We start from the raw sequence: 20,400 nt of genomic DNA on the forward strand, positions 1-20,400 counted from the left end.
CAAAGGAATTTCAGCTCATCGTACTCAGTAAGTGGATTTCAAGTCCAGTGAATTCTGTTAGAATTTGTGTTTTAAGTACATGATTTAGAGATGAATAAATAGAGAAACGCAGTTTACCCAACGAGGGGGTGTGGTGGTGTGGTGGTGCACCAGCTTTGACCAGGTCCTGCTCTCCGGTGGGTCTGGGGTTCGAATCCTACTTGGGGTGCCTTGCAACGGACCGGCGTCCCATCCTGGGTGTGTTCCCTCCCCCTCCAGCCTTGCACCCTATGTTGCTGGGTTAGGCTTCAGTTCGCTGCGACCCTGCTTGGGGCAAGTGGTCTCAGACAATGTGTGTGAGTTTACACAACATGAACTTTTACCGTGTGGTTTGGGAATAATGTGACTCCACTGTGAAAATTCAAACAACACATTCACGGTGTAGTGTTTAATTTTCATTGACTGTATCACAGTGAAATAATGTGGATGAAAGTGACAAGAGAGTGAAGAAGGGCTCTGGTGTCCAAGTGGAGATCCTACAAAGCTCTTTCAGAGACACTGGGGCTGCAACGTACCGATTGTTTTAGTAATCAAGTACTCTAGTGATTATACTGATGATAATTTCAGTAACTGGATAAGGAAAATACTTATACTATATTTTATTAAACAGCAATAAAAAATTTGGAGCAGAGGAAAAATGATAGCAAGTGGCATATTTAAATAGAGGAAAACTACAAGCGAAAGTGAAACTAAACCTGTGCAGCCTTCAAAGGCCACATTAATATCCTTTGGCCCCTCCTGGGTCATAGGCCACCGAGAAGAGCTCTCCAGGCATCTGTCAACTTGTCTCCAGGTGTATCCCATCTCCTTCGTGTAAACTTCACCATAGCGGTCCAAAGCCTGGATGCAAAAGGAGGAGGGTTGGGTGTGGGGTTAGCAGCTCCTCCCTGTAAAAACCTGCAATGCTACAGAAACAAAAATCATAACTTACTGTTGTGAAATTTAAGTTCACATCAGGAATAATGTGCACCTTGGAAGACCATGGGGTTTCAATGAGCAATGTTTCTTGGAGCACTTTTTGGCCTTTATAGAAGGCAAAAGGTCAAGAAGGTTATAGACCAAGGAAAGGTGCGTGACTGTCACCAGCTGGCCTGAGTGTGGAGGGGAGAAACTGGGGGTGAACGCTCAACTCTCGGAAGAAGATCAAGTTCCTTCATCTCCTGACCTACGTGGTCACATCACGTCAACAGCGTCAACTCTTGGCGTAGGAGGGATTACCATCGGTGCGCTCTGTTGTTTGCTGTTCACACTGATGGGCACCACGATAATGAAAGGCACATATAAAAAATATATATAGATATGTGTGCAAATGGAATGAGTTCCTGAAAAAGAAAATTAAGACAAGTTTCTCATTTTCTTTAAGGACACTTCAGTATGTTTGTTTCTTACAGATCCTGTGTCCAAACCCATTGTGACCACGTCCTGCAACGAGACCCAGTGCATCCTGACCTGTGTGGGAGAGGAGACTAAACACACCAAATACTCCTGGAAAGAGAACAATGAAACTGTAAAGGAGGGAAACACCTTGATGGTGGAGAAGAGTGGAGAGCAGAGTAAAAGTTACACCTGTGTGTTCAGTAACCCTAAGAGTGAGGAGCACAGTGACCCTCTCACTGAGATGGACTTATTTCCAGGTCAGTGGTTCAACAACATTGACTCGACAGCTTTAAAAAAAAAAGAAAAACTAATTTCTCATCTTGGGACTTGATGACCTTCTCTAACTTTTGTTGACAGATGATCTCGAAATTAAAATATAGAATGATTTGAAATATTAAAAGGTAGGATGATTTATCAGCTTTTACTGTCTGAAATTATTTCTTCTAAAGGTTTTTCCACTGGACTGATTACAGTTGTCATCGTTGGAGTCTCTGAGATGCTGCTGCTTGTTCTCGTGGCTGTTACTGCAAGTTGTTGTCATAAAACAAGATGAAGATCATCAAAGCTCATTTTTAAAAACAGACAAATACGTTTTTCAATTAATAAACAGATACCATGACATGTAGGTTCAGGACCTGTATCTGTCACAGAGGTCTGTTGGTTGTACCTTCAGTCAAAGTGTCCCTCAGCAGAAGGTCATGTTGGACTAGAGCGACTGCTGAGAGCAGAAGCACAAAGAGTCCAGTTCCTCCAACAGCGTTTCATAGCTACACGTCACATCATTGTGTCCATTTCAATGCTTCTTCAGGGTTACGAGTGAATTCCTAGTTGATGGTCCTGCCTGTGAAGTTCTGCTCTCTGCTTCACGTCACACTTTCAGTGCCTGCTGTTGAACTTCTCTCATTGTCTCCAGGATAATATATCTGGCCTCAAGAATCCTGAGCAATAAAGAAAAAAGCTGTTTGTGTCCATGGGCTTCGATCTCTCTCTACTTCTTCTTCACAGGTGTGACATGATCACAAGTCTTTAACATGTGACCAGATACACCGCTGGGTTCACATGTAGAGCACAAACATGGCGATCCATGACCTTTAACCTCCAAGACACACCCCAGTTCCTGCTGCTGAACCGTCCTGTCTGTCTTCTTGTAAAGTTGACCATGTTTAACAGTAAAACAGTAAGAAACACTGAATGCTTCTGTCCTGTAAGTCAATGTTTAAAGCTCAATTTCAGCTTCTGTCTCTCTCACACACACACACACACACACACACACACACACACACACACACACACACACACACACACACGATGACCATTGAAAAGCGAATGTTACCCCCTGCTGGTCATTGAGAGCATCGCCATGCAGGTCAGACAGTCCAGTGGAAGAAAGGCAAAGGATATGTGGAGAAAATGTGAGCAGGGTGCAGATTCCTGACCATAAAACCAGTGAATACAGACACTTTTACTTGTCATGCAGAAATTACCAGGAGGGGGGTAAATACAAAGTGGAATTTCCCTCCACCCTGTTCGTATCCCTGGCCGACAGTCTGATCAAATAGTGACTCTGAGCCAAGCGGAGGAAGTTGCGGGGGACCCCAGTAGGACCAGCAGGAAAGAAAATAGATGGATGGATGGAGAAAATGGTCAAATGTGTAAGAAGTTTGGGATAAACATCCAGGAGAAGTTTGTGAAGGAGCTGTGGGGGGAGGGGGTCCTGGTCCAGAGGAGTAGCGGCGAGGGTACGAGGACACGCCCCCAACAGAGGAAGCCCCTCGCTCGCTTGCTCGCCCACCCACTTTTACTGAACTCAAGGAGCAGCCGGAGAACAGCTGGGAGAGAAATATTAACGGCCGCCTCTGCTCAGAACCCCTCAGTGAACCAAATACGGAGAACAGCGGGGTGTTGGATCAGGGCCAAGGTGGAGTTTTGGCTCCTCCCATCTGTTTTGGCAGCAACCTCCTGTTGGACAATCTTGGTCAATGATCACCCCAGAAACACACGCAGAGAAAGAGAGAGAGAGAGAAACAGCCAAATATTCAGTTTAAAAACTGTGTTTATAAACTTTAAAACAGTAAAAACTTCAGGTAGATGATAAAAACAAAGAGTTCAGCCTTTCTAATAAAAAGTTTGGCACCGGAGGCATCCAGGGTCAGCAGGTCGCTTACACATGAGCTACATTCCGAGGGACTGTGTGTGTGTGTGTGTGTGTGTGTAAGGAGGACGGAATGTGCGGACGGACACGCACGCAAAAAAGTCGGCTATGCACTGCAGGCCTCACTTCACTCCAGCAGGTAACACTGTAAATCTAAAGTTCTTTCACCACACAGGAGATGAAGGACAGATGATGACGGATCACACTGGGCCACATGAGGAGTTTCAGACCTTCAGACCTGGACTCCTCTACAAGTGTCACATGGAACAGGAGAGATTGGAGGGGTTCCTAGGGAACCAGCACTCCTGGAGCTATGGGATCAGCTGGCAGCGTTTTCCATATTCACCTGGAACTGGACCAGCAGGAGGATCAGCAGGACCAGGACATCTCACAGGGAACGTGGTACTGAAGAGACCGGCATCACCAGCCTCAGTGAATTCATGAGCTCATATCATCTCTGCCATCATCTCTCCTTCCATCCCCCTCATCATCTCCTCATCATCTCCAAATTCCTCCGAGCCCCATGTCAGCTTCAGTGGTGTGTTTCACAGTCATAAGATCTAGGTGTCAAACAGCCGTTTGGTCAGAGGAGCCACTTTCCGTCCAGCAGTTCCTGAGTTGAGACCCGTTGCTCCGACTGCTCTTCGCTCAGCGGGCGCGACAGTGCAGCAGATGCCCCGCCCTGCTCCCGGGCTCCGGTCCGCCGTCGGCTGTGCGGAGGGGTTCCGGTCGGCGTGGGCGAGGCCGAGGGGGTGCTCCTCACTCCATGTCCTGGACCATCAGGTGGTTGCGGGAGCGGCGAGGCACCAGCGCGACCTTTCGGCACCAGCAGTGGGCGCAAGCGAAGCCCACCAAGAGGGAGAAGAGGCCCACGATGAGGGCGGCACCTGCCCCGTACAGCAGGGGCATCTTCATGGAGTCCCACACTGGAACCGCACACAGAGGGACATGTCAGGTCTCTCTCTCTCTCTCTCACACACACACACACACACACACACACACACACACACACACACACAAAACTGGTCTCACACTTGAACCTCTGTCAAATCGTGCCGAGGGCATACTGACATGCGAAGCGGACTGTGAGGAAGACCGTGGTCGAGGAGAGGTCCTGACCGCGGGTCCAGGTCCCCGCTGAGGAGCGCATCCAGGGTGCGGCGCGGCACCGGTACTCGCCGGCATCCGTGTCCTGCGTGTTGTGAATGCTGAGTCTGAAGACCTGCGACGAGACGCGTTCCAGGCTGCAGTCGCTGCTGCTGTTCCTGGGGCTCTTCTTCACGACGCCCCAGCGGTCCATACTGGCCAGCAGGGCGGCGCCACCATCCACTCGAAAGTGGTTCTGGTACCACTGCACCTCGTAGAAAATGTCACCTGCAGGAGGCGGAGACACAAATCGGCGTCGCGGTGAGCCTGACGCTTACCTTCCGGAACGTTCCCACGTTAGGAGAAGGTCTGTTCATAATCAGGTTTGTTTGTAACTCCAGTCACTTACCACAAATTCACAATTAGTAAACAGTTAATGATGACGATGTCCCTCGACTTATTTATAGGTTAGATACTCCAAACATCTGATATACAGTTTTAATAAAAAAAGAGATTTTTTTTGTAACTTTTTCAGATTTAAGCTGCATTAAAATTGCAACAAGTTTAAAATAATGAATCTCCACAGACTCCAGTTCAACACTAGTGACTGATTCATCCCGCAAACATCTACCAAGTCCCTCATCTCCCAACACCTGGGAACAGGAGACGAGAGCTGTAAACACTGCGGAACTGAGGCGAGTCCTGTTGGCTTGAGGGATAAACACAATCTGGTAAATAACATACATACATAAACAGTGTGTTGTATCAATGCCCTAAATCATGTGGTCTCTTGTTCTCTTCTGATTCTTCCCACTCAGGAAGAGACTCCAGCAGAGGCAGTGATTTCACCGTAAAAACACCACAAGTGCAGCAATCCTGCGAGAGGCCACCGGGCGGCGCTAAACCACGACCGCCAACTCCACCGTATCGGCCAGAAGCCCAGAGAGGAGCAGCCTCCGGCCATCCACCACGCGGGTTCGACAGCAGCGCCCTGGGGGAGGGTGGAGGTCAGCGAGCAAGTCGTGACCCAGAGCACGAACCCCCCAGCGTAATACAGAGGAGCGCGGCGAGTGAGACGAGGAGGGTGCGGAGGACCGTAACGGAGAGCACGTAGCTGGGACGTTTCGCTCGGAAGAAGGACCGGTTCCACCACATCAGACCCAACGGCTCTGCAGCGACCGCGGAAATTTCACCGTTACTACAGCGTACCTCATTTTACCACGGCTCAACAAGAACAAGTGACCGGGTTCGGGGCTGATGTGTAATATCGTTAAATTGGAGGTGTCGCCCGAGGACTGTTTTCGGTTTGTTTTTGTTGTTAACTGAACTTGAGTTCAAGGAATATCAGCGATCATAGAAGTTCAAACACGTCTCTTAGTTCTACAGTAAAATTACAGTAATTATTTCAGTTATTTCACAGTCTAGTAGATATTAATTGATCCATTAATGATTCATTCATTCTCCTTCCTCCGTGGTTCACTGGACAGCAGGGGGCGCAGTGGTTTCAGCCTCCATCTTCGACCTTCAAGGACCCAGGTTTGAACCCCACCTCCTCCTGAAGTCCCTTTTATAAAGGTATTTTCCCTGAACTGATACAGTAAGAATAACCGTGCAGTATAGGTGGTAAATCAGTGTAAATACATTCAGCAACTGGAATGTGCTTCAATATTAAATTTTTTTATACAGAATTAAATGGTGTAAAAAAATGTTTTTCAACCAATGAAAATATGGTATGAAAACTGCTTTCTTCTCATAATGTGTTTGGTTAAAATGATTAAACTGACACCTTTGTACAAAGTGACATTTGTTGGATAATCAACTGATTTTCCCTTTTATACAGGTAGGCAATGTTTACTGTATCAGTTCAGGGTTAAGTACCTTGATCCAAGGTGGGATTTGAACCAACAGCCTTCAGGCTCAAAGCGACAGCACTAACCACTGCGCCACCTGCTCTGAACCTTTCAATCAGATCCTGAATCATTTCAGATTCATTCAGAGCTCAGCTGGAGCAAAAACATATTAATAAACACCATATTCAGGGTCCGCGAGGCATCGGGCTGCGAACCACTGATGTACTGGTCCCACCTCCCCCGTTAGCCTGGTAATGAGCTCCAGGGAGGTGGGAGGAACACGCAGTGATCTGACTGGACTACTGACCCCCCCCGAGGCTGTTCTAATGAAACACTTCCGAGCACCACTCAAATCACCACCGCCCCCCCATCTCCCAGCATCCCCCGCTGACGAGGAGCCGAGTCGACGGCGTCGGGTCGCGTTCGCTGCGACCAAAGAGGCTTCGGACCACGGAGTCGCTCTCGGAGAGCAACCTTTCGGCTCCCGTTTCCATGGAAACGTCGAGAGGCATCTCTCAGCAGCACCTTCAGCTCGAGCAGGAAGAGCAGCAAACGAGGAGACGGGACAAAGAGGACAGGCGGGGAGGGACGGCGGGGCAGCGCTTAGAGCTGCTGCCTTTACACTCAGCAGAGCTGGGTTTGAATCCCACCTCCAGCTGTAGTAAGCTTAGGCAAGGCGCTTACCCAGAACTGATATGGTGAAAGTTACCCTGCTACATAAATGGAGGAAAAGTATCAGCTAACTGAGCAAATATAAATGTGAGTTTACTGGAAACACAGCAGTGACATCCAGATCCATAAATCTGTGGTAATCATAGTAAACCATAGTAAAATCATGAGTTACCGAGAGCAGAGATGCAGCTGGAGGTGTTTATCAGAGCAGGCCTGCTGGAAACCCTGCTGTACCAGGACCCTCCTGTCAGTGCGTGCGTGTGCGCACGCACACACACGCACACACACACGCACACACACACGCACACACACACACGCTGCAGATCCAGCCCAGCTGCTCCGAGTCACATCCATGGCGCAGATCCGCAGTCGAACCCGGACTGTCCGCGAGAACCTCAGCGCTGATGTTTCACATTTCTCGGAATTCTGAGCCTATAAACACTCGCAGCTACGTAAACATGCACACGCACATCCTGCGAGTGTTCTTGCTGGAGCACTAATGAAATCCTGTGTAATTCCACGCTGTCGCTAGAAGCGGTGTGTGTGTGTACGGACTTGTTTCTGTGACGACACGCACACGCACGCACACACACCTCCCCCTTGACTGAACCTGAGCAGCCAGTATACAACACAGCCTTCACCAGAGACCAGAAGGTTCCAGGTGACACACACAGCCACACACACACACCTGTTCAGGATGAGTGCCGTGGGAAAGTGACGCAAACCCACAGATACACCCGAGTCACACCCGAGGCACCTGCGGGCAGGTGTACCGGCGCCGTTGTGCGCCCCGGCGCCGCTCGTCCCCGCGTCTCTGGAAGTCGTGCGCCGACCACATGTATCACAGAACGTGTGTCCCTCGACCGGAGGGACTCGTCTTTTCCTGCCTTCTTGAATCTAAAAACGCTCCGCATTATTTATTAATTCATTTATTTATTAATTGGAGGCAAATTTTCTCCAAAGCGATGAACAAGACTGAGCTGCTCACAGGGAAAACATAATTTTGGAGATCAGGAACATTTTTACACATGATGTATTCAACATACAGAACACCAACAATGTTTCAGCAAATGGTGAACGAGGTGCTGTGAATAAATAATATTAAATTACAAGTAATAGAAAATAAATAATATTCAACCAGTGCAAAAGTACAGAATAATCGTTTACAGGGGGTGTATATTAATATCTCTCTAATATGGGCACAGAGGTGGAAACAGCATCAAGAATAAACGTCAGTGCGTTTAGCTGCATTATGTCCATTCGTGTCCAGATATGAATTATTACGGTCAGATCACACGTTAATTTTTATTCGGCTACTTTTTGCCTTGTGTGGCGTTACCCACTTATACAGCGCGGTAAATTTTACTTTATGAGTTCAGTGTATCCCGTCCTGGGTGTGTCCCCTCCCCCTCCGGCCTTACGCCCTGTGTTACCGGGTAGGCTCCGGTTCCCCGCGACCCCTTGAAGGGGGTGCGGTGGCGCGGTGGTGCAGTGGGTTGGACCACAGTCCTCCTCTCCGGTGGGTCTGGGGTTCGAATCCCGCTTGGGGTGCCTTGCGACGGACTGGCGTCCCGTCCTGGGTGTGTCCCCTCCCCCTCCGGCCTTACGCCCTGTGTTACCGGGTTAGGCTCCGGTTCCCCGTGACCCCGTATGGGACAAGCGGTTCTGAAGATGTGTGTGTGTGTGTGTGTGTGTGAGTTCAGTGTAGCAAGCCCAACCCCCGGGAGACAGAGCCGAGGATACACGTTCCCCGAGGCCGTGCCTTGATGGCGCAGAGAATGGCTGAACTTTCACTTTTACACTTATTTGGCACCGCTTAGCTCCATAGCAACACACACTTCAGCCACACACACACACACACACACACACACACACACACACACACACACACACTTTCAGAACCGCTAGTCCCTTACTGGGTCACGGGGAACCGGAGCCTAACCCGGCAACACAGGGCGTAAGGCCGGAGGGGGAGGGGACACACCCAGGACGGGACGCCAGTCCGTCGCAAGGCACCCCAAGCGGGATTCGAACCCCAGACCCACCGGAGAGGAGGACTGCGGTCCAACCCACTGCGCCACCGCACCCCCTACAGCCAGTCATCTCAATTTGAATGAATGAATGAATGAATGAATGAATGAATGAATGAATGAATCTTTATTACCTTTTATTAACTCCAGAGTGAAAGGGCACAACGGATTTCATTCAGGAGCAAATTCCTGCTGCTTAGGGGTCTGGAACATCCAAATAAGTGGACTTATTACTCTGGCTGAGGCCTGCTCTGGAAACTAAATGGAGGGGAGCTGTCATGTGCCACGTGGAACCCGGGACCAAGTCACAGCAGAGTGGGCGTGGCATCTGCGCAGCCTAGCCAATCACAATGGCTGCTGGTCATCAGAAAACCATGAAGCAATCGCCATAGAGTTGCTCCGCCACAACCAAAGTCCATCTTGGTGACAACATACATGGGAAGCCTCCGTAGTCCCCTGTGTCCCTCAGAGCTGCTGAATCTCTCCAAACACTGAAGAAGGGTCTAGAACCCATCTCTTTGAGAGCCACTTCGCTCGTGATCTCCTGACAGCTCCATCAAGGAGTCTAACACCATCTGCTATGATTAACTGTGTATTTGCTGTTTGAAAGTCACTTCTATAGGAGCTACCGGAGGGATGTGAACCAGAAACATGGTGGTGTCACACACACAAGTTCTATAATCCAGTGTCTGTGACTAAAGCTTTTTTTCCTGTTGCCGATGCATTTTTTGTACTCTGCTTTACATGCCTTTGGAAAAATGTATATGAATAAATGTGGACTTGACTTCAGCACAAAGTAAAGTCCCGGTAAAGTTACCGCACTCCACAAGTGTAAGCCCATCTCTTCCAAGGAACTAGAAACATGTGAAACAGCTGCGAGATGTGAAACACACTGCAATGAGAAGGCCTTCACAGAAGATACTCCAGGGTATCAAAAGAGTTTGAACAGTGATGTTTTGTTTTTTGGGGGAGTCATTGTCTCAAACGAGGGGCGGTGTACTTGCCTGCATTAGGTGTGGACCCCGACACCGCCAGGATGCAGTCCATCTTGGTGGTCTCCCCAGGGTAGATACTGGTTGTGTCAGCATGGATGGAAATGTTGAACGTGGGACCTGGACAGAAGGGACATGGGAGTCAGAGGTTTCAACAGTAAACAATTGGGGGGGTGTATGGACAGCAGGACAAGCAGAACGTGCTGTGAAACACTATGAGCGTCAAAGCTAACATGGGGATTAACATGGTGCCTTGGGAGTATCGATAGTGTCCAACACCGCTCCAGCAGGGCGAGCAGGAAGTGGACATCGGAGAACCCTGGGACAAATGTTGTAGTGTCCAAAGACAGGGCTGGAGGAGTGTGTCCTCAGCGGGAGGAGCTAGGGCTCCCGAGCTGTATCACCTGTCCAACTGTCCACCAGCAGAAAGTTACCTGTGTGGACGAAGGCAATCTGGACTTTGTTGGACTCTGAGCTGACAGCTTTAGTCCAGTTCCTGCTTGCGTCACGTGTCCAGGCCGTCACGGCGCAGGAGTAGAACCCGCGGTCCGACACCTGCACCCCATAGAGGCGGAAGCGGAACTCGGCCGGCCCGCTCTTCTCCAGAACCGCGCTGTCTCGCCTCTCCTGGTCGCCCCCGTCCTCCGGCTGCACGACCAGGTCGGGGCCCAGGGACACGATCCGGCGGGTCTTGCTCCTCACTGACTGCTCCATCTGAACGTGAACCGAGTAACTGGGCTCCTGCAGGTTCTCTGCGATGACCCGACAGCTCATCTCAAACGTGGCCCCGGCTGACGAGGCCTCCCTCAGTCTGTAAGCGACGACTCCGAGCCTCGGCTCTGCGGGAGGAAAAGAGCGGGAGACGTTACCGTGGGACACGACCGCAGGGACAAATTGAGACAAACGCCAGCAGCTCGACCAACTAAGGTCTCAGTTACAAGCTGTCAAAGATGCAAACATGTTCCAGCTCCGTTATTTATGCTTTTACTGCCTTTTACACTCATCTCTTTTCCAACACCGCAGCCTGCAGTGGAGCGGATGTGACCTGCAGTTGCGTGACAAGCCCACAGGTGGCAGCAAAGAGCAAAGAAACAGTACAGCAGTACAGTGCGGTAGAATACCGTACCGCCGCAATTCAACTCACTTCCACAATGTTTACTGCTCCTGTCTGCTGTTCCTGAGCATCGCTGATCAATAACATGTGGAACGTTGCGCGTATTTATGGCGTGAATTGACGAAGAGTCGATACCGAAGAGCAGCGATGACGCGTTTTTATTTTTAGCAGTTTTAAATAGTTTAAATTTTTTCGATGCAGCTCAAAACGTCATGAAAAGTATTAAAAGTCTTGCAAAGCATTTTTACCGAACGCTGTTGTAGCTGAGAGCGCCAGAGTTGAGCGAGCGAATGAACGGAGGGGTGTCCGTTTCCATTTATCCGACACTTGCGCTGATTCACCCACTTATACAACAGGGTAATTTTTACTGGAGAAATTGTGGGAAAGTACCTTGATCAAGGGAAGTACAGCTCGCATCTCCAAGCGCTACACCCCCTACTGGCCCCACAGGTATCATTAAGCTTTTCTTAATTGTCACTTCTTGATAAGAGAGACCTTGGAGTTACAAAGCAAACAAGTTAGAAACAAGCTTTCGAAGCGGCGTTGTCTGAATGTTCTGGAAACATCACACAGCGCTCACTGCAACACCAAGGGAGGGATTGTGGGTAGTGTCCAGATAGCATAGCTCACCTGGTCTCGGTCTCCTGCGGTCCACTTGCTGGTAAAAGTGACTCTGGAACAACAAACTACTGAAATTAAATACACGCTTTCGGTCTCGGTTGCGTTTTAAGAGGCGGAACCCAAAGACGCCCCGACTCGGCTCGGGGTGCGAACTGGACTGAACTGGACTGAATTCCTGCCTCGGTGGGTCCAGGTAGGTGGCGCCAAAAACACCGGCCCCCTAGTGAGTCCCTCAAAGCTGAACTGAATCACCTGTGAGACATTGCGGAATGTGTAACAAATCGGTAACGATGTCAGAGACTCATCGGTGAACTCAGCAGATCATCAGTTAATCATCACCACAGACCCCTTCAGGCTTCTTTGTAGGTTATTTGTTTTCTTTGTGGGGCTGGACCGGGGGGCGGGAGGGCCTTACATAACAGCACAGCCACATTCCGTCAGCTCGTTCCATCGGTGTGGGGGGTCAGCGGCACCGGTTGGCTACGGGTCGCATCTAAGTGCGGTCTTGTGAGCGCGGTCACTACAGCGAGCCTTAGTGAAGAGGGTCCAGAAATGCCGTCCTCGCCCGTGTGCAGTGTTAATGGGAAAGGTGGATTGTACCACGTTTTACCAGGAAAAGCCAACAGCGGTGGACAGACGTGGATGAGAACTCTTACTTTTGACTTCCCAGTGGACCGTGAGGTTGTTGGAGCGGACCTCCTGGCTCCTGACCCATCCCCCGTCCCGTGAACGGGTCCAGGTGGAGACGGCGCAGAGGAACGCGCCCTGGTCCGACTCCCACATGTGCAGGAAACGCAGCCTGAAGGTGAGGGACTTGACCCTGGACAGCGAAATGAGTCCGCTCTCCACCCGGGGGCGGTAGTCGTCCCACACCACGAGTTCCCCCCGCTCGTCCAGCGCAGCCACGGGCCGGGCGGTCCTGACCGGGTCGGAGCCGGTGCCGTGGAGCCAGGTGACCCCCAGGCGGCCGTCTTGCAGGAGCGGAGCACCGGTCACGCGACACGCCAGCTCCGCGGGGTCTCCGGAGAACCGCGGGGTGACCAGGTCACTCAAGGTCACTGTGAAATTGGGCTCTGTGGGAAGGGGGTTGGGGGGACAGACACGTGTTGAAAGATGACGAGTCCGTGCTCTGCAGGGGGAGTTAGGGCGACGGAAACCTGCATTTACAGCGCTCTGCCTGTTGGGGGAGCTACAACCCACCCTCTGGGGACACTTTTGGAGGTCCCTACACATTCACCATCTCCCCCCAGAACTGAACCTTCTTCACAGTGACCCAAAGGTGTCCAAGGTGAGACCAAGGAGTCAAGATCAAGAGACTATGTAGGTAAGAGACCCATAAGGCCTCTCCGGGCAGGAGGGGGCGCCCTCTTCCCGTCTCTGTCCCTCTTTCGCTAGGGGACGTCTCCAGCGGCCGCTTTCCTCACGTCGCCCCGCAACACCCATCTCACTGTGTTTTCTTGGCAAATATCATGACGAAGGACACGTACGGAAAGCTAACTGATCCCCCACTCGCATCCATCACGCCTGGTGGTGGCGCCGCTCCTCCCCGCTGTCCCTTGCGGCCCTTAGATCCTCTTACTCTGCAAACAGCACGGGTGGAGATGAGAACACGTCTCCTCAACCAGCTTCATTAAAAGTCCACCCTGACTGGCAGGACGGAAAACACAGAGACAGAGTCCCGGCGAAAAGCCTCTCCTGACGCCACGGCAACGGCACCGTTTCAGACGACTCTTTATGTGGACAAGAGTGGAAGGAATGTGAAGGGTGCGGCAGAATAGGCACTGCCGGGGCCGCCTCAGGGGAGCATCTCGAGGATCGTCTCAAGGACTATTATGGGGACCATCTCAGGGATCATATTAAGGACTTTCTGAAGGACCACCTTAGGGATCGTCTTATGGATCATCTCAAAGATCACATCAGGGACCGTGTCAGGGTCTGTCTCGAGAAACATCTTGGTATCTGTTTCAGACATCATCTAAAGCACCATCTCAGCAGCATTCTCATGGACTGTCTCACTGATCATTTAGGGATCTCCCTCAGGCTCAAGAATCATCTCAAGAACCATCCAAGAGTCCACCTTAGGGATCACTTCAACCATTTCATTTCATATCTCATGGTCTGTCTCATGAACCGTCTAGTTAGAGCTTACACAGCATCTCCTCAGGGGTTTATCTCACTCGACACCATGTACCAAACTGTGACCGCAACACCACGGCACACGACCTTTTCTGCTCAAATAACCACAGACAATGACACACTTCACACACACACTAAACAAACTTTGTTTCTTTAACAAAAGGAGAATTTAAAACATCTAGAAGTGAAAAGCAGTCTGACCAGATCAGCAGCTCAACACCACCTTCAGAGCAAACCACCTTCTGCTTTTCTGATAATCTGCCAGTATGGTGTAAACACGGTAAAGTAGATAACTCAATTACTCAGGCATCACGTTCAGGCAAGAATGTGCACAATGGCAACAAACCAGATGGAAAGGAGATCTTTTAGTGTCCAGAGAAGAGTCCCGAAAGGTCCCGCCTTGAGAGGAACCGACCCACGTCGCTGGCATCTACTTTTATTAATTCAGTTGGCACACACACACACACACACACACACACACAGTTTCAGAACCGCTTGTCCCATACGGGGTCACGGGGAACCGGAGCCTACCCGGCAACACAGGGCGTAAGGCCGGAGGGGGACACACCCAGGACGGGACGCCAGTCCATCGCAAGGCACCCCAAGCGGGACTCGAACCCCAGACCCACTGGAGAGGAGGACTGTGGTCCAACCCACTGCGCCACTGCGCCACCGCACCCCCTAATTCAGTTGGCACTCTTCTCCAAAGCAGGATTACAGTGATTTACCCTGCTATATAGCATGGTAGCTACTACTTTATCACTTCATGGAAAATACCTCGATCATGGGTTCTACAGCAGGGGGTGGGATTTGAATTGGGGTCCTTCATGCTCCAACCACTGCGCCTCCTGCTGCCCACACTGGGCTCACTGAGCCATTAGCCCAGTTCCAGTGATGGATGAAGGTCTCCTCAGAGCCCCAGGAGCACCGGAGGTTCAGCTTCCTCAACCATTAATGGTTTTTATGAGTCTTCGTAAAATCAAGAATCGGACCAGTGGCTCCAATCCTTCCCAACCTTCCCGGTTCCAAGGAATAAAGCAGAAAAGAAAACCGTAGAGACCACAGAGGGACGGAGATTCACTTTCCTTTGTTTTTGTCTCTTTTTTTAACAGGAAAGAAGGAAATTTCACCACAACAAACAGCCTGAAGGCTTTCTGATCACAGAGTGGAGTTCAGGTCATTGAGCGTTACGGTACCGATGGACCATGGAGAGCGATGGGAGCCTGGGAGAAGCAGCTCCACACTGGGCTTGGGCCACAACATGGTGGTCCTACCCCAACATAACAGTCCTACCCCATCCATAGCCGTCCTACAGCAGGATCAAGATCCAGAACATAAAACATAACTCAAAAAGCACCCAGGAGAGACATAACAAGAAGCAGTGAAAGGTGGTCACCATCCCTGAAAGCTGTGCAGCTCAATTTCTCCCAGCCAATAAATTTGACCACAGTTGTAGTGAGCAGATGATAAACAACCACTAAGGAACATCTGCTCTCCGTCTGCACTCACCTGTCATGGTCACCTGAACCTGGACGGGACCAGACTTCTTCTCCGCCGCTTGGTACCAGCGGCCGTTGCTCTGTCGAACCCAGGCTCTCACCGCACACGAGTAGGAGCCGGAGTCGGACCGGTCCACGTGGTGCACGGCGAGCGGGAACACGCCCCCGCCAGCCTGGCTGAGCTCCACCTGACCGGACCGGTTGGACACCACTCCGTCTCGGTTCACGTCACCCAGAACCCGAGGGGCGCCGGAGCCGTTCAGGCCGGGAGTCGGGCTCACGGACCACGTGACCTCCAGCCCGAGTGCCACCTGGTGGTCACCGGCAACTGAGCAGGTCAAACGGAGGGTTTCGCCCACGTCGAGGGTGGTGTTGTCCTCCAGGGAGACCAGGAGAGATGCAGCTGAAACACAGGAAGTTCAGGAAGAGAAGTTCAACAGAAAGAGACTAAGAGCATCGATTTGGGGCTCGGCAGCGAGAGACTGAGAATGAAACGAAGACATCTGTTTATTCTGGACCAAACGCAGAAACTCAGGCCAGAAGTTCTTGCAAAAACAGCCACTCAGCACTGGACAGCAGGGAACGGACGACATCCTTCCCTGCCCTGCGACCAGGGCTTCCAGGATAGGCTCTGGACCACGGTGACCCAGTAGTGCAGAAGTGGTTACGGATAATGAATGAAGAAATGGAAGAATGGAGGAGCAGAAAAAATGTGTATTTCACACAGTTAACGGGACTGAAATGCAGGGAGAATGTAGGCGTCTTTTCAATATTCTTATTATTACTGTAGCTACATTTTATGAGGCTGTACACCATGGTAAACATTGTGTAAACACTAATTCATCAAATGTTCGGCGCAGCAGACAGGATAGCGTGAAAGAAAACGCTGATGACAGCCTCCATGTTCATGGTTAAAGACCTGGAATGCTGCCAAGTGCAGAGTCCACCCCCTCCCCCCACGCAAGGTCTCGACCCGCCGCTCAGACAGTCCTTATGGCCACATTCCTCCCGTCTTAATTAAACGCTGCGAGTCGAGGAGACACTGAAAAAGACACCATGGAAACACTGGGGTCTCCTGAGCAACTGTGTGAGGAGGGGGAGTGATCACAGCAATGCCCTGGCCCCTCCCCTCTGACCTGGCCCCTCCCCCATAGCCAAGCTCCTCCCACCACTGTGGCATCTGCAGAGGTTTGTATCGTAAGGTCCCACATTCAGCAGATTAGCGCAACTGAAATTAAACAACTCCACAGTTAAAAAATACACTTTACACAAACAAACACAGGTGTAACACAGTCGCTCTGTGACGCACCAACGGGCGTGATGTCCACCTGGCCAAGCTCCACCCTCTTCTCCAGGATACTCTGCCAGACTCCGCCCCCCTCGGGGACCCACTCCCTCGCCGTACAGCTGTACTCGCCCCGGTCGCTGGGAAATGCTTCGGTCAGCAGGAGGCCAAAGGCCCCGCCCCCCCGCAGCTTGAGGAGGAGGCCCCCGTCGCTGTACCGCTGGGTGTAAAACTCCCCAACCTCCACATCTCCGTCAGGACCCACGGTCAGGATGTCCTTCGAAGGGGACGTCCCTCTCCCGACAGACCAGGTCACGGACAGGTAGGTGTTCTCCGTCATGACCCGGGTGACGTTGCAGCGAAGCTCCAGTGGACCGCCCTCTGGGACCAGCGCTGGCGAGGGCACTGGTGCCACCTGTAGGCTGTCCTTGATCACTGCAGAAGGAAAATGTGTCAAAGAAACCAGTGCAACCAGTGGCCGAATTCATAGCATGTCCTGTCCAGTGAGCAACGAAGACATTAAACCCATATCCAATGTCAACGGTCAGAACCCTCAGTCCTTCAGGGTGGGATGTCCTAAGGTCTCCATCCAGAGTGACCCTCCATGTATGGATTTGTGAGACCAGTGGAGGTAAAAGAAATCGAGATGGCAGCTGTCAAGTTTTTTCCCTCAGCTCAGAAGAAGCATGTCCTCACAGGGAGCTGCGGTCATTGTGGTCAATGTGGTCAGTGTAGAGCAGTAGTTTAGTGTGGTCAGTGCTGTCAAGGAGTACCACCAGTCAGTGTGGTGCACCTGTCAGCTGGAGCTCGGGGCTCAACCATATCATGACCGTGTTTCAACGGTCCATGGCTCACCCACCTTTCAGCTCCACATCAGCGTCGTAATTCCCGCTGACAGACACGTCGGTGCTGGGGGTGCTGCACACGTAGGTGCCCCCGTCTGTGGTCCTCACGGTCCCGATCCGCAGCTCCGCGCTGCTGTCAGAGAGCCGTGTCAGGGAGAGGTCCCCGCTGGTCACACGGTCCAAGAAGCTCGTGTCTGTGAACTGCGGGTCCATCGTGGAAACGAGGTCGTAGGACACGCTCCCCTGGACGAGCTTCCACTCAAAGTCCTGCTCGAGGGGGCCCTCGTAGTCGGACACATTGCAGCGTATGGACACCGACTGTCCCTCGACGCGGATCAGGGGGCCCCTGGGGATGGTCACCAGTCTCCCCTGGCCTCCCACTGCAGAGAAACAGAGGCGGGACGGTCACTCAGCTGCTGTTCCACCTGCTCCGGTGCTCACGTCCGTCGTTATTTATTGCTTATTTGCCTAAGAGGTGTGACACTCAAAGGTCCAACAGTACAGCCCCTCCTGTGCCCCTCCCACTGCAGTCAACTGCTGAGTGAAGCTCTTCACTTCCTCATCTCTTCAGAGTACCTTGCCCCCCCCCCAGTGATCACAATTCTATTTGAACCCTTCTGGTCAAAGTTTCTGAACAAGTGCGCAGATTTAACACAATGAAGGTCTTTTCGACCCCGACACGCCTCCTTCATGTGACACACAGGTCGAAACACACAGGTTGTGTAATGGCTGATCCAGATCATTTTTGCAGTGTGGAAGTTCTGGATGTTCAGCAGGAAGCGAGAACTGACTGACCGCAGGACCATCAACTAGAACCAACACCAGCTGACCACGGTCAGTCCATCACTGTCATCAATAGAACCTCCAGGGTCCAGCTGTCACTGCTGGTCCAACATGAGAAGAGCAGGTCTCATCACAAAGCGACAAACTCTCACATTTCAGCAGCACAGTGGTCAAAGCCATGGACCAGAACGTTGCTGATTCGAGTCCCACTGTGAGCGTTACGCCACTGTCATTAAGGGTCTTGACCCAGAAATACAAACACAGGGTTTAATGCCATCATCTGACTGTGACAACCGAGCCCCAATCAACAGACACGCTGTGTGGTGAAAGGCAGGAAAGTCCCAGGACATACAGTATATACACAAACACACCCTTCCTCACACACACACAAAAAGTGGTGTAACCAATCACCTGTGAGCATTGCAACACTGAATCGATTGATACAGTAGAGACACACACACACACACACACACACACACACACACACACACAGAGTCAGGCTCATCAGTGCCTACTGCCCCCCAGGCGAGTACTGCTGCCACAGAGGATCTCTGTGAGATGAAGCCATTTATGAAATATGAGGATATGAGCTAATAACCAGCACAGCTGACTGCCGATTGGTCAGTAGAAGTCCAGTGGACGTCCCATCACTGAGCGAGAGCTACAGAGGGTGACTGGTCTCACTGGGTCACATCAGGTTTCCACAGGCACAAGAGCAGTGACTGGGACTCTGGACAGAGATGCAGACACAGAAGGAGAGCAATGGGGACAGAGGGACGAGTGGAGATGGACAGTGAGAGAGACAGTGGGACGGACAACAATAGAGGCAGGGGACAGAGACAGGGGCTGGGCTCTAGGAAGACCTGTGTGTCTCAATCCTGCCTGGGACTGTGCAGTTTCCAGTACAACAAACACACACACACACACACACACACACACACACTACAGTACAACACACACTCCCCCGCAGGGCCCACACAGGAAGGAAGACGCTCCACTGGCTGTGGTTCAACTGGACAAGTGGAGCGCACAGGTTATTTATACACACTGGCTGGTCCCAGCAGGGTGTGGGGTCGCACACACACACACTCAACACCAAGAGCCAATGGACACGTGGGGGGTCAGCGTGTCCCTTGCAGAGAAGTGAGGACAGGTAGTGGACATGAGTTCCTTTTCCATAACCCAGTTATTGACACTGAGAGACATAAACCCATAAACCTGAAACGAGGAAGGAAGGAGGAGCTGAAGGTTCCAAGCCTCAAATCACAGAAACACAACATTAATCTAATCCTTGACAATATCATTCAATATCAGGTATGCGGGGGGGGGGTGCAGAGACTCACGGGCAGCGAGAAGAAACACCAAGGAGCAGCTGGAAAAGAATGTGGAGAAGAATCCGGGCTTCGAACTCGTCATGTCGGACCCAGAGCGCGACTTCAGCGGGGAAAAAATAAAAAAAAAAAAAAAAAAAAAACACAGAAAGTATAAATCACGTATAAACTGAAGAGTAATAAACGGAACTATAATAGCGTTACAACAACTGTCATATAAATGGAAAATAAAATAAAAAATGCCAATCCACTGACAGGGGGTGTCCGTCTGTCCGTCTCCTTACCGCGGTAAAAGTGCACAACTCTCGCTCCCTTCACGCGCACGAAGAGCAGTGAGGACACGCCCACAGCGCGAGGACGCGCGCACCTTCCGGCCACTGGGGCGGGGCATCGGTGACGCAGGTGACACCTGTGGGGAGCGCGCGGACAGGTGGGACACAATCGAGCAAAAAAAGGAGAGAAAATGTTCAAAGAGAACAACAGTGAGTGAAGTGTAACACCGGCGGACTGTAATTTTTCTAACATTTTCATTTCGTTTTTCTACAAAGAAACTGACAACGTTAATGTTACTTTTTTTTCTTTTTTCTT

The 20,400-nt window shown here is 51.1% G+C and overlaps 1 protein-coding gene across 2 annotated transcripts; it reads right to left on the reverse strand.

Moving 5' to 3' along the window:
• Positions 1 to 3,506: 3,506 nt before the first annotated feature.
• LOC108926877 (prostaglandin F2 receptor negative regulator-like) lies at positions 3,507 to 20,125 on the reverse strand. Of its 2 annotated transcripts, XM_018739847.2 has the most exons (10): positions 20,097 to 20,125; positions 19,825 to 19,915; positions 17,713 to 18,078; positions 16,878 to 17,288; positions 15,579 to 15,971; positions 12,590 to 13,006; positions 10,633 to 11,037; positions 10,211 to 10,318; positions 4,640 to 4,942; positions 3,507 to 4,494 (listed from the first exon to the last, which is right to left on the reverse strand). In XM_018739847.2, exons 2-10 carry the CDS (start codon positions 19,895 to 19,897, stop codon positions 4,328 to 4,330), a joined length of 2,643 nt encoding a protein of 880 aa, XP_018595363.2. In that variant the 5' UTR covers positions 19,898 to 19,915; positions 20,097 to 20,125; the 3' UTR covers positions 3,507 to 4,327. The 2 variants fall into 2 exon arrangements, with proteins under 2 accessions (XP_018595363.2, XP_018595362.2); XM_018739846.2 differs by having other exon boundaries at positions 19,825 to 20,119.
• Between the last annotated feature and the right edge of the window lie 275 nt (positions 20,126 to 20,400).

This window comes from Scleropages formosus, chromosome 14, assembly GCF_900964775.1.
Source record: "Scleropages formosus chromosome 14, fSclFor1.1, whole genome shotgun sequence".
Classification (NCBI taxonomy): Eukaryota; Metazoa; Chordata; class Actinopteri; order Osteoglossiformes; family Osteoglossidae; genus Scleropages; species Scleropages formosus.